This window comes from Paramisgurnus dabryanus, chromosome 8 (genome assembly GCF_030506205.2).
Source record: "Paramisgurnus dabryanus chromosome 8, PD_genome_1.1, whole genome shotgun sequence".
NCBI lineage: Eukaryota > Metazoa > Chordata > Actinopteri > Cypriniformes > Cobitidae > Paramisgurnus > Paramisgurnus dabryanus.
Genome location: NC_133344.1, coordinates 14,242,054 through 14,254,902, shown reverse-complemented (window position 1 = coordinate 14,254,902; position 12,849 = coordinate 14,242,054). Strand labels below are relative to the sequence as shown.

The 12,849-nt window shown below is 38.2% G+C and overlaps 2 protein-coding genes across 3 annotated transcripts in view; one reads left to right on the top strand and one right to left on the bottom strand.

Moving 5' to 3' along the window:
• Positions 1–12,849, top strand: part of LOC135770791 (myelin-associated glycoprotein-like) — a 135,025-nt gene that overhangs the window by 41,129 nt on the left and 81,047 nt on the right. The gene's annotated exons all lie outside the window — the stretch shown is intronic.
• Positions 1,390–12,303, bottom strand: LOC135770783 (myelin-associated glycoprotein-like). Of its 2 annotated transcripts, XM_073815442.1 has the most exons (10): positions 12,147–12,303; positions 11,600–11,669; positions 10,847–11,206; positions 10,150–10,437; positions 3,628–3,876; positions 3,255–3,509; positions 3,078–3,162; positions 2,849–2,935; positions 2,634–2,703; positions 1,390–2,083 (listed from the first exon to the last, which is right to left on the bottom strand). In XM_073815442.1, the coding sequence occupies exons 1-10, from the start codon at positions 12,240–12,242 to the stop codon at positions 2,027–2,029; spliced, it is 1,617 nt and encodes a 538-aa protein (XP_073671543.1). In that variant the 5' UTR covers positions 12,243–12,303; the 3' UTR covers positions 1,390–2,026. The 2 variants fall into 2 exon arrangements, with proteins under 2 accessions (XP_073671543.1, XP_065136654.1); XM_065280582.2 differs by lacking the exon at positions 1,390–2,083 and having other exon boundaries at positions 2,279–2,703.

Genomic DNA, 12,849 nt, shown 5'->3' with positions numbered 1-12,849 from the left:
ACCAAGTGACGTAACAAACCAAAAGTGGCAATTTCAAAATAAAAGTCATCAAAACCTTACCGGGCACTTATATATACTGTACATGTACAAAACACTGTGCAGCATGTTTACTTACAACAAAACCAGTGGACTCTGACATAATATTAGTTTGCGTCTATATAAACTCGTAATTTCTCCCGCTCACGTTTAAATGACAGCGGAGAGACTCGTCCACATTCTTGACAGACCACCCCCTCAAAGTATTCAGGACAGAAGCAGTCGAAAGTGGACAAAACAGACGGATTAAAATACCAGGTGTAAACGTGGTGTGTCTCTCTCGTCCACTTGTGATCCGATCAACGAAAACACATCTTAATACCAAGTGTAAACAGCCCCTAAGTTGTATAAGGGTGATTGCATGGACCTACATGGGAACCTTTAAGTAAGAGATAGCTGAAGTGGCATTATTTAATTGCTTTAGCCATAACCTCTGATACGATCGAATAAAATAAAGGTCATAAAGTTGCCATGGTGAGAAAATATCCTCAGGGGACCATGCCTTGGAACCACTAGATTAAGGCTAAGCCCCAATGTCTACAATGTCTGGCTCCACATGCCACTGTATGTTGTTTTACAAATTAAAAAATAATCATTTTTCGTTATTCCAGTGACCACTAGGGGTCAGTGTTATACATTCTATAGTACACACATACAGCCTCGTTGTTTACACCAATTAATAGATTCTTTACATAAACATTTCAGAACAAAATATTGCAATTTGATTGAAAATAAATCTCTAGTATTTGGAATTGGAATTGATTCAAGCTGAATATACAGTCTGAATTTCTAAATTGAAGAATCAAACTAGTAGGCCTATTGATATCAGTATTTTGATACTTACACAGTAAAAAAATAAAAGTTGTATCAAATGTACTTCAATTGGTAATGCCTAAAAATGCATGTTGGAAATGTTTAAATATTTGATGTGTTACCATTTGAAGGATTTAAAAAAAATTAATGTTTGCTTGTTCACTTAGAGTGATAAAACGGAAGTTTATAAAACAAAGTATGTTTTTTAAGGAGAGACGCTTTCACTTTTTACAGTGTAGATGAATTAAAATCTAATATTTATTCCAACCTAATTATTTTTTGTTACAATGTGTAGTTTTTACAAATTTTAAAATAAGTATTTTTCTTTGGCCAAATCTTTGTCAGTGCAAGGAAAAAAATGAAAAACTCGACACAAAATCTTTGGAAGATCCTCCAGCGACCAGTAGGGGTCAGTGTTACACATTGTATAGGACACACATACAACCTGGTTGTTCACACAAATTAAGGGTTTATTGGTTATTGGTTCACAATTACATAAACATAGCAGCAACAAAATATTGAAATTCGATTGAAAATATTTATCTAGTATTTGGTATGTTCCACATTTACAGTATGGATTCAAACTTGCATTATTTTCGTAAATTATACTAAACCTGATTATGATTCATGTTTTCCTGCATGATATGAGAATATTCCAAAAATAACCATATGCACTGTTAAAACTCACACTAACTCATATGACGTTTAGCCTTCAAATCAGTTATACAAGAATTGTTTTGCACCTGCACAGAGACTATACAAGCTTAAAGGAGTAGTCCAGTTTAAAGATGGGGTCCAACTCTTTGGACATAAAAATACTATGGTAAGTCAATGGACCCCAACTTTAAAGTGGACTACTCCTTTAAGAGCCAAATCAGCCTATCACAGCAGCAAATGTCTATTAGTTATGAAAAATATTTAAAATACAATGCTAAAAAACAGTAGTTAGGTAGTAAGGCTAAAAAAATTTATAAGAAGAGGAAATGAAACTGCTACCTACACTGAATTAAGAACCTTGATGCTACACCTTAAGAAAAACCAAACACTTGAAATAAAACCTTGAAAAAACTTCTTAGAAATAAATTGCACAGAAATTGCATAGTCAAGGGAATAAATGGCATGAGGCACTTTACCTTTCTCATTAATATAAACTGCTTAATCATGTGTTTATTTATTTTTATGTGTTGGCATAGACTGCTTCATCTTCATCTTGTCCACATGGCAGGTCATCACACTGTCAACAAGAAAATAGTGTCATACACTGAAAAAAATGATTCATTGAATTTAATCAATTTTTTAAGGTAAGTGGTTGCAATCAATTTATTTAAGCTACATTTAAACAAAAGTTTTATATTTTAATTTACCTTACTAATCTTTTTGGTTTAAATGTATCTTAAATCAATTGATTGCAACCACTTACCTTAAAAAATTGATTAAATTCAATGAATAATATTTTTCAGTGTATATTACACTGTCATAAATCATATATTCATTTAATTAATTTCAAATAACCCCTTTTAATTATAAAACTGTAAGTCAGACCTGATATTTAATGTCACCGTTTTAACTATTGCTATACTAATGAACAACTGTTTTGTAAAGTCGATAAGTGACATGACTATTCGGCTGTTAGCGTAGGCACCATTGAACTTTAATCACATCCAGCATACAAAGCAACACCTCCATTAAAGTGTTAATAAACCTTAAATGAACTTTCATACTTCTCACAGAATGCACACAGGACTCCTGCATTTACTGTATGAAAGAAAAGCATTTGTACCTACCCCCCAGTTCTCATAATCAACCAAGTCATCTTGGTTTTTTGTGTACATATCATTGCTTTTCTCTTTTTTGCTGACAACAAAATAAGATACAAAGTATTAATAAATGTGTAAAATAACAAATGTGTGCTTTGAAACAAATACACTAAACAATGTGTGAAGATAAAATATCACAGTTGTGTTGTGTGAATGCAACTGGACAGTTACAATGTGCACACCTTTCTAAGCCAGACTCTGGGGTCGTCTTCATTTCATTGATGTCCGCTTTCATATCCATTGAATGCTGTTCCTCAGCTCTGCGCCTACTTCAAGACAAATAATGAAAGCGAGTTTAAAAGATAGACAAGAAACAAGAGTGAGAGAGAGAGAGAGAGAGAGAGAGAGAGAGAGAGAGAGAGAGAGAGAGAGAGAGAGAGAGAGAGAGAGAGAGAGAGAGCAGTGTCTTACCTGTGTCTTTTGGCTACATAAACTGAAATGACCACCAAAGTAACTAAAACAGCAGCTGTGGCAACCGCAATATATATGATCATACCTTTAAAGCAAAATAAATCATTTTAAATAATTATTTTTTTATAAAACCACTGATACAGACATCAACATTTATATTTGAATATTAAGTCTTACGGTAATTAGGGACTTGCAGAGTTATGACAGAGTTTCCCTCACTGTTACTGGCAGAGCAATGGATAGCGTCAGGGAAACCCTCCCACCCCTGAAGGGTAAAGATGGTAAGAAAACCATTTTGTTCAATGCTAGAGCTGGGGAAAACTGTTGATGGACCAAACCACTTGACTTCACTGGGTGGGTTGGAGTCCACGATACAAACACAGACTGTAGTCTCTGATTCGCAGGAAGACCCGTTTTTAATCTCAGGAGGATCTATAATAAATAGGTAGGTAGGTAGATATTAACTGTATAACTAACTGTAAGTACAATATTATTTTGAAACTTATATAAATTAATATAAGGCCCTTCATTTGTAGTGCATTATACTTACACAACACATTAATCTTCTGAGGACTGGAGCTGTTTTGTCCCTCTGTGTTATTGGCGGTGCAGAATATGGCTTCAATATATCTGGACACATTATTCAGTTTATAGGTGGGTCCATTAGCCAACAGAGATCCATTTAAACTAATCCACTGGAAACTAGCAAGTGGATTACTGTCACAGGAGCAGATCAGTTCAACAGATGTGTTCTCCTTCACTGGTGAGTTGCTCTTCACATTTACATTATATGGAGGATCTGAGTGAGATAAAATGTTGATTCAATTTAATTACGACATCACTAATTTTCAGAGTATCCAATGGTTCTCAAAAATGGCATTGTGTTAGCACTTTCATTTTGAAGAGTGCATACACCTTATCCAAAATAGAATCACAGATGAGTTATTAAAGATCGCAGCGATAAACAAATAGCAACATGACCCAATTTCCAATAATCTAATCAATTATTGATTGACAAATTCAAGTCCCGTTTACCTTTTTATCTCTTTTTAGAAGTCGTTTTACTCGGATATACATTACGACAGGGAAACTAAGACTATCGCTATTTATGTTTCATTGTGTCTTTAACATTTTAATACCACAGATGTTCTACAAATCCTTTAAATATATTTATAACACAATAACCTCTATGAGTGTAATTGACAAATAACTGTTCTGCTTTACTGTTGTCAGGAGCCCATCACTATCCACGTCACCACTTTCTTCTGAGTTCTAATCCCCATCACCTGTATCTTTTCACCATATCCGTTTATAACCCTCTCGTTCCCTTTCACTCATTGTCTGGTCAGACTTACCCATGCTACTCATCTGGAACTTACCTGTTGTTATCCTCAGTAACCCTCCCGGAATCCTTCGATCACCATCTGCAATAAAGACTATATTATTATTTAGCTAAGTGCATTCCAGAACTTCATATATCTATTATACTCACCTGTTATCCATCTGCATCAGTGTGTGTTTCAATAAAGTGCTGTTATACTTATCTTCAGTCTACTTCCTGGTTCTGAGTTTGACAGAAGACCAGACCTAAAATGGAAAACACCACTGATCCTGAGGAGAATCTGATTCACGATCCTTTAGCGGAACTGGTTCAGGCGGTTCGCCTGTCATTACTACCATCTACTCCAATAAACCCTTCTTCCGTAACTGATGAAATACTTCACTCTGCGCTCCAGCTAATACTTCCGCAAAACCCCGCTGCTTTGTCAGCTGCCTCTGCTAGTCCCATGGCCCACTAGTCACACTCTACTCAAGGGTTGTGTTTACCCTCTCTCCCTCCCGGAACAAAAGGCCATGGAGGAGTATGTGGAGAAAGCTTTACAACAACAGTTTATTCGACCATCTACCTCCCGGCCTTTGTGACCCCCTTAGGCCACTATGAATACCAGGTCATGCCCTTCGGACTCTCTAACTCACCGGTTGTCTTCCAAGGCTACATTAACAAAGTCTTTTGTGAATACCTCAACAGGTTTGTGATCTACATAGTCGATATTCTCATATATTCTACCTCTCTCTCAGAACATCATTGTCACATAAACCTAGTTCTGGAAAAACTGAGAGAGCATCAGCTATACCTGAAGTTGGAGAAGGGAGAGTTTCATACCACCACTGTACATTTCCTTGGGTACATCCTCAACATGTAGTACAAATGGACCAGAGGAAGGTGAAGAAGATTGACAACTGGCCCCTACGCACTACAGAAACAGATACCCTCTCTCGTCTCCATAGTTCATTTTCTGAGGACCTCCAACCCAAAACCATTGTCCCTACAGCCATGTTTGTCAGCCCTGTCAGATTGTTTGGGCTATCAATGAGCAGATTACCCAGGAAAATCTCCTTAACCTAGCTCTGCCAGGTGTTTCCGATAATCGCACCTACTTGCCCACACCCCTCCATAATGAGCTCTTGGACACTGGTTACTCTATTTGGGCTTTGGGCATCTTGGTAGCAGGTGCACCCTTTCGTTCCTCAGTCAACGTATGTTTCCTGATATGTTCGAGGGTGCTCATCTGTGCCATAACCAAAACACCTAGAAAACTTCCCGTAGGCAAACTTACAATGGCCATTGTCCCATTTGGGCATCGATTTCATGACCAACCAACCCAAATCCCAGAATCACACCTGTGTCTTAGTGGTAATTAACAGATTTTCTAAGGGATGCAAACTGATTTCATTGCCCAAACTCCCTACCACCTTTGAGACTGCTAAAGCCCTCTTCAACCACGTGTTCCAAAATGCCCTGCCACTATCCACCACGGGGCTCATCCCTTTCCAATGTATCCTTGGTTACCAACCTCCTGTTTTCCCCTGGTAAGGTGAGCCCTCTGCAGTTCCAGCCATCTACTACTGGTTCCATCAGATCGAGGGGGTTTGGGCCTCGGCTTATGTACATCTCCAACAGGCTGTGTAGAGGCATCAAGACCAAGCCAACTGACATTGCACTGATCCGCCTGAGTACCAACCTGGCCAAAAGGTTTGGCTCTTTACTCAGGATATCCACCTTCGACAGCCCTGCCGCAAGCTGAGTCTCCGCTACATCGATCCCTTCACCGTGCAGAGGCAGCTGAACGAAGTTAGTTACAGGCTCAACTTACCTCCCGAGTACAGGATCTCACCTTCATTTCATGTGTCAATGTTAAAACCCTTCACTCATCCTGTCTCTCATCCTTCCACGGATCCTAACACTACAGCTGTGCCTGCTCCTCCCGTTCCCGTGGAAGAGGAGCCCATCTACCGCGTCCACAACATCATGGACTCTTGGCGGCGAGGTCCTCATGTGGAATACTTAGTCGACTGTGAGAACTATGGCCCTGAGGAACACTCGTGGTCCCCCCGTGAAGACATCTTGGACCCCACTCTCCTCACTCAGTTCCATACAAATCACCCCGATCACCCAGCTCCCAGACATCGATGTAGACCTTGCCGCTATATTTCCCCCTCTCAACAGCTGTCAAGAGCCGCCTCGGGAGTAGGGGGTACTGTCAGGATCCCATCACCATCCATGTCACCAGTCACTCCTCCCACTCATTCACTTTCTCCTGAGTTCTAATCCCCATCACTTGTGTCTCATCACCATATCCCTTTATAACCCTCTCATTCCCTGTCACTCATTGTCTGCTCTCATCACTCATGGACACTTAGACTCACCTATGCTACTCACCTGGAACTTACCTGTTGTTTTTCTCAGTAACCCTCCGGGAATCCTCCGATCACCATCTGCAATAAAGACATTATTATTCTTCAGCTAAGTGCATTCCAGAACTTCATATATCTATTATACTCACCTGTTATCCATCTGCACCAATGTGTGTTTCAATAAAGTGCTGTTATATTACCTTCAGTCTACTTCCTGGTTCTGAGGCTGACAACTGTAACCTACTGTTGGGGATTTTTTAATAAAGGATTGTTTTTTATGTTTTTTTTATTGTTTGCTTATAACAGTTTTTTTTACTTCATGGTATCAGGGACCTTCAAACATGACTGGCACCAGCCAGTAGGGGGGCACAAAGGGCTCCACACTGCGACCAAATAATTCAACCAGTTTTTGAAACAGTGCAAGCATTTTTTACAAGTACTCATTTGCATGGAGCGTCAATCATTTTACGACACCATGCGCTCTAATCTATGATGGATTTACACAGCTCCGCTTGAAGTCTAACACATTTTAACACATCTCACTCAGAACCATGACAAGGCTCGGGGTCATTAGACAGAGATGAGAAGATACAGAGATTGGGTGACTTCTAAATTAATACCTAAAAATATTATAGATAAGAACAAAGGTTTTAGACATTAGTTGTCCAGGTCAGTAAAACTGGATAGAAGACGAGAAACGTGTAAGGATAAAAGGATTTTATTGTATATATTGATTAATAAAATAATGTTTGTTACAAGCAACAAATTAATTAAAAATGAACTATAGTGTATTAAAGCAGACATAAATAAAATCTGACTTTTTATGTTTAAGTGCTATAATTGGGTCCCCAGTGCTTCTATCAACGTAGAAAATGTGAAAAAGATCAACCAAGTAACTTAGCTTTGGGAAACCATTCTCTGCAAGCATGTGAAAAAATAGCTCATTAAAATGTGGAAGGGGATAATACTGCCCCTTAATCTGCACTATCCAAGTACAACTAACAGGCACTGCCATTTAGTGCAGAGATCAGCTCATTTACATTTACAAAGGACACACCCAAAAATGGCATATTTTTGCGCACACCTACAAAGTGACAATTTTAACATCCTATAATAAATGATCTGTTTGGTATTTTGAGCTAAAACTTCACATACGTACCGTAGGCACAACAAAGATTTATTTGTCATATTAAAATAGTCTAAAATTAGAAGTGTCCCCTTTAACTAAAATCAGCATAGGGGAAAAGTAAATCTTGAGCCCTGACTAGATCTTTATGTATTATAAATATTTTATAATATTTCTTCATGTTTTATATATATATTATTTTGTTGGAAGATATGCGGATTCAAAATAAACAGTTTATCATAAAATATATACAGAGAATATAAAATGCATGCATATGAGTGTGGCACTTCAAATGTGGTCACTCTAGGGCAGTGTTTCTCAATCCTGGTCCTCGAGGACCCTCCCCCTCCCGGAATGTTTTAAATGTCTCGTTAATTAACACACCTGATTTAACTCATTAACTTGTTAAGCCGCATTCAGACCGCCAGCGATGTTATCGCTGTGTGTCGCCCGTCTCTTTCAATGAGGCGTTTCTAAATCTGCGTGTCATAAACAAATGAGTACCATCCACGCCAGTAACTGACGAGAGAAGGATGACGTGAACTCCACTGCTTCGTTCTCATTGGTAGTCGCTCCTGAAATTCACTCAACATTTGCATAAAGTTATACTTTTCTTAACTTTCTCGTGTCGCTGGACACGCCCATATGGTCGCCAACGGTCAATTTCGCTCGAGCCAGCGGAAGTCGCCCGGTTTCCATTGAAATGAATGAGATCGCGTCGCTCTGCTACTGCTGGTCGTTGGCTGTCTGAATGGGGTGTTAGGGAGACATTCTGGAAGGAGGTTGATGAGTTGGTTCAGGTGTTTTAATCTATAAGGAGAAATCTAAAACTTTCTGGGAGGGGGTCCTCGAGGACCAGGACTGAGAAACACTGCTCTAGGGCACAACATTGTGTTAATCCAGGCCTTCCTAAGGCCTAGTCCACATGGACACAGGTATTTTTATAACCAGAGTTTTTCCTTTCAAAAAATTCCTGTCCACATATGCTCGGTTTAAAAGAAATCTCCGTCCTCATGAAAAAACAAAAACACGCTATCAAGCGCTGTCAAGAGCATGCTACGCCAGCAGGCGGCAATATAACCCAAATTGTAAACCCACCTTGGCCAATCAGAAGCCTAACAAAAGTGACATTGTAGGAAAAAACCCCTGTTTTACTGTCTACATAGTCTCTGCCTCAGACGTCACGCCCACAGAATGTTGGCTAAACGTCTGATGTTTATAGTACACTTTTCTGGAAACCCTGTGGGAATGTCAAAGTCGTCTTTTGATTTGTTGAAATAAACGGGATTTCCTGGAGACACGAGTGTCGCAAGTAGTTTCGGTCCCTGGAAAACAAAGCTCTGGCATTCCATTGAGGAAGAGAATCAGTCGTGTTCACGTGGATAATAATGACCAGTTATCATGATCAGCTAAACATTGCATTCTCAAAAAAAGATAGACATAGACTCTCTAAAAGACGTCCAAGAGTTTGGTTGAGGCAGTTAGTTGGGTCAAAAAGTTCGGTTCTCCTGAGTTGCTTGTAGGTGTTAAAATGTGGAGATATATGCTTTAGTGACGTTAGATGAAACAAACTGTGATTGGTTGTTTGACATGTCGGTCAAACGGCCTCGGGGGCGGGGTTTGTCCAGAAAAAGCAGTGAGAAACACGCGAGACTACTGTCTACACAACAACACTGCAACCAACGTTTCTTAAAATCCTCACCCTGGCAGCGTTTTTTAAAAAATGTTCGGTTAGTTTCAGTGCCCTGATATTGCATTTCCGTGTGGACGAACGTCCGAACTGCGTAAAAAAAGTCACGATTATAAAAATAGCCGTGTCTGTGTGGACTACGCCTAATATATATCAATATCATAACAAGTATAATTGGCTGCACTTCGGAGTAATGGTGAATGTATAAACCTGAAATCAAATATATTTGTACATACGGAAACTTTGAAAATAAACCTTGTTTCACAGCAGATTTACGAGGATACTGCCTTATAAACCCCAGTGTGACAAAGAGCACTGTAATAAGGAAAACGCACTAGAAAGGAATATATTGTGCAAGGCGTGAAAGATAAACACCTAATAAATGAATTAAAAATATATTTTTGTTTCCTCTGAAATTTTCTGGGGACCCCCTGGAACCTCCTGGAGGCCCCTGGTCTGAAAACCCCTGGTCTATAACATGTGCACTGTATAAAACCTTTCATACTGTTTGCTAACTGGAATAAACATTCAAGATGGGAAAAAACTTTTCTCATGCTTACATTTAACTTTGAGTGTTTTGCTGCTGGTCACTTTTTTCCCACCGCTAAAGTGTGCAGAGCAGTTGAGAGGTTTATTATGATCTTCTCTGGAGGGTGTGAAGGTCAGAGATGATGTTAATCTCCATTGACCGTGGTCTTGTGACTGCGACTGACTTGTGTGCGTGCCGTTGAGGCTCCAAGTGAGTTGGGACGGCGGGTCAGATGGGCAGGAATGTGACAGAATACAGGTAGCGGTCGTTTCTTTCTGTGACATCACTTCTTCATCCACAGCAATCAGTTCAGGTGAATCTGGTAAATCAATTTATATATTTAAAACTATTTATATGACACGTCAATGGGATATATTATACATTTATACAAATTAAAGCTGCAATCCGTAACTTTTTTTGCTTAAAAACAAAAAAAAAATCTGTTATTGAACAAGTATAAAAAAATCTGTGTTTAAAACTTTCCCCTCGCCCTGATTTACAACATTAAATTTGTAATCATGATTGCAAGTTGGGCTATCAGGGTTCGATTTCAGTGTCAGTGTGACATCATTAGACCTCAGTTTACGTAAATATATGTAAAGTAAGGCCGAGATGAAGAGATAAAGATGTGAAAGTTAAGGATTGCAAGTTTAATTTAAATGTTAAACATGTAAATAAGTAAAATTACCAGCTGACATTTTTATGTGACAAATAGCAACTACTCATACCTTTCACTATAATAGTAACTTTATTCTCCGTGTATGAGTACTGGTTGAAATCTTTGATCTCGATGCGGAACATGTACGGTCCAGTATCGCTGGGCTGTAGAGAGTTGATTTTCAAAGTGCAGTTTTTCTGATGCAGATCACCAAGAAGACTTGTGCGACCCTTGAATTTGTCAATGATTTTGGAAGTCTCTTTGTGGTAGATTACAGCTTTATCTTTGAACCAGATTCCTGTAAATTCCTTATATGTCTTTTCATTTGATGGGTAGTTGAACTTACAAGGGATCACCACACATGAGCCAGACAGACCCACTACTGATTTTTGTATTTCAGCATTCCAAGGGTTATCACTAGCAGATGATGCTAAAAAAGAAATTCAGATTACATTTATGCATTTTGGTAGAAATTCAGAATTACTTGAATTATAGAAAAACTACTGTTAAGACACTTTCCACAACGCCAGCTTCATTGGTTATCTAATGAGAACCATCACATTTAAACACTTTTCTTTTTGCAGACATTGCCGTTTTGTACTGTAGGTCCAGACACGAATCCCAGTCATTACTTGTACACATAATAGATTTTGTTCAACAGACATCCATTCCTATCAGGAATGATTCACTTTGCTATTTTAGATTTTGGAGTTAAATATTATTTACTGGACATTTATACCTATCAAACCTGAGATGTTTTAACTTACTTGTCTCAATAATAAATAAAAAGATAAATCTTACAGGCCTACTTTATGTTACCAACCTCTTAGGTAAAGAATGAATGCAAAAAAACAGTTTCGGAAAGCCACCATCTTTACATCAGAATGGAGCACCTGGAAATGTAAGAGGATTTTGTTAATTTAATGGCTTCTATGTTGTCTAGCATAATTTTTATTTACACTAAAAAATGCTAGGTTATTTTCAACTCAGCATTGGGTAAAAAGTGACAAGCCCATCCCGTTGTAATTTAAATTTTAACCTATGCTGGGTTGTTTTAACCCATTGTTGGCTCAAATTAAAACATTTTCTGGGTTCATTTAACCCAATTGCTGAGCTTGTCCCTTTTTGACCCAACGCTGGGTTGAAAATAAGCCAGCTTTTTTGAGTGTACTAAAACAGCATGCATGTATAATTACAGTCACAAATCACAGAGTATTATTATTATTAACAAAAAGTTTGAACATTTTAAGTCATTATTGTATTTTTACAGTAAAAGGACCAAAACTTCAGCAGTGCTTTAGTTGTAAGTCAAATAAAAGTAGGTGGTGCAGTAAAAGAGGTAAATAAATCTTAGCATCGCTGTCACATACCTTGTATGTCTTTAAACCGTGTCCAAGCTGGTATGCTGAAGATGTGGAGATATATAGTGATAAATAAGTTACTTCCTTTCTGCCGCACCATGACATTAGCCTTAGTATTTTATCACCTTTACCACAATTGTAGAGAAGAACATTTACATGTGAGTCAGTGTGGCTTAACACATTTGGTCTTACTTCCTGTTGTTGAGGAGTAGATGATCAGCTCACCTGCAATTTAGACACATCAACAGTAAAGTGTTGTCTGATATCCTCTTGTTAGACTTGTTCTGTCCCTAAAAAACTTTTTTTTAAGGAACGTGAAACAACTGTTTGCAGTTTGCATTACACAATCTTTTTAAAAGTTCATCCAGCGACCACTATGGATCAGTGTTATACCTTGTAAAGGACACTTGGCCTGGTTGTTGATACAAATCAATAGTTATTTATCAAAATTGGTTGGAAGTTTGGAAGGGTAGATTTATGTGAACATACCCACTAGCTTCATATAAAAACAATGGATGTCTATGTGATGTTTTCACTGATATGATAAATTGAAAGTCTAGATTCATGTGTTCCTTTCAGTTTTACTTCTTTAGTACCTAATGAAAGTAATAATTAAGAGAAATCTGAAATTAAACTTTTGACCTCAAAACAGAACTGTTTTGGTAACTACATTGCAGTATTAAAATGTGAATATCCTGATAATAAGGAACTT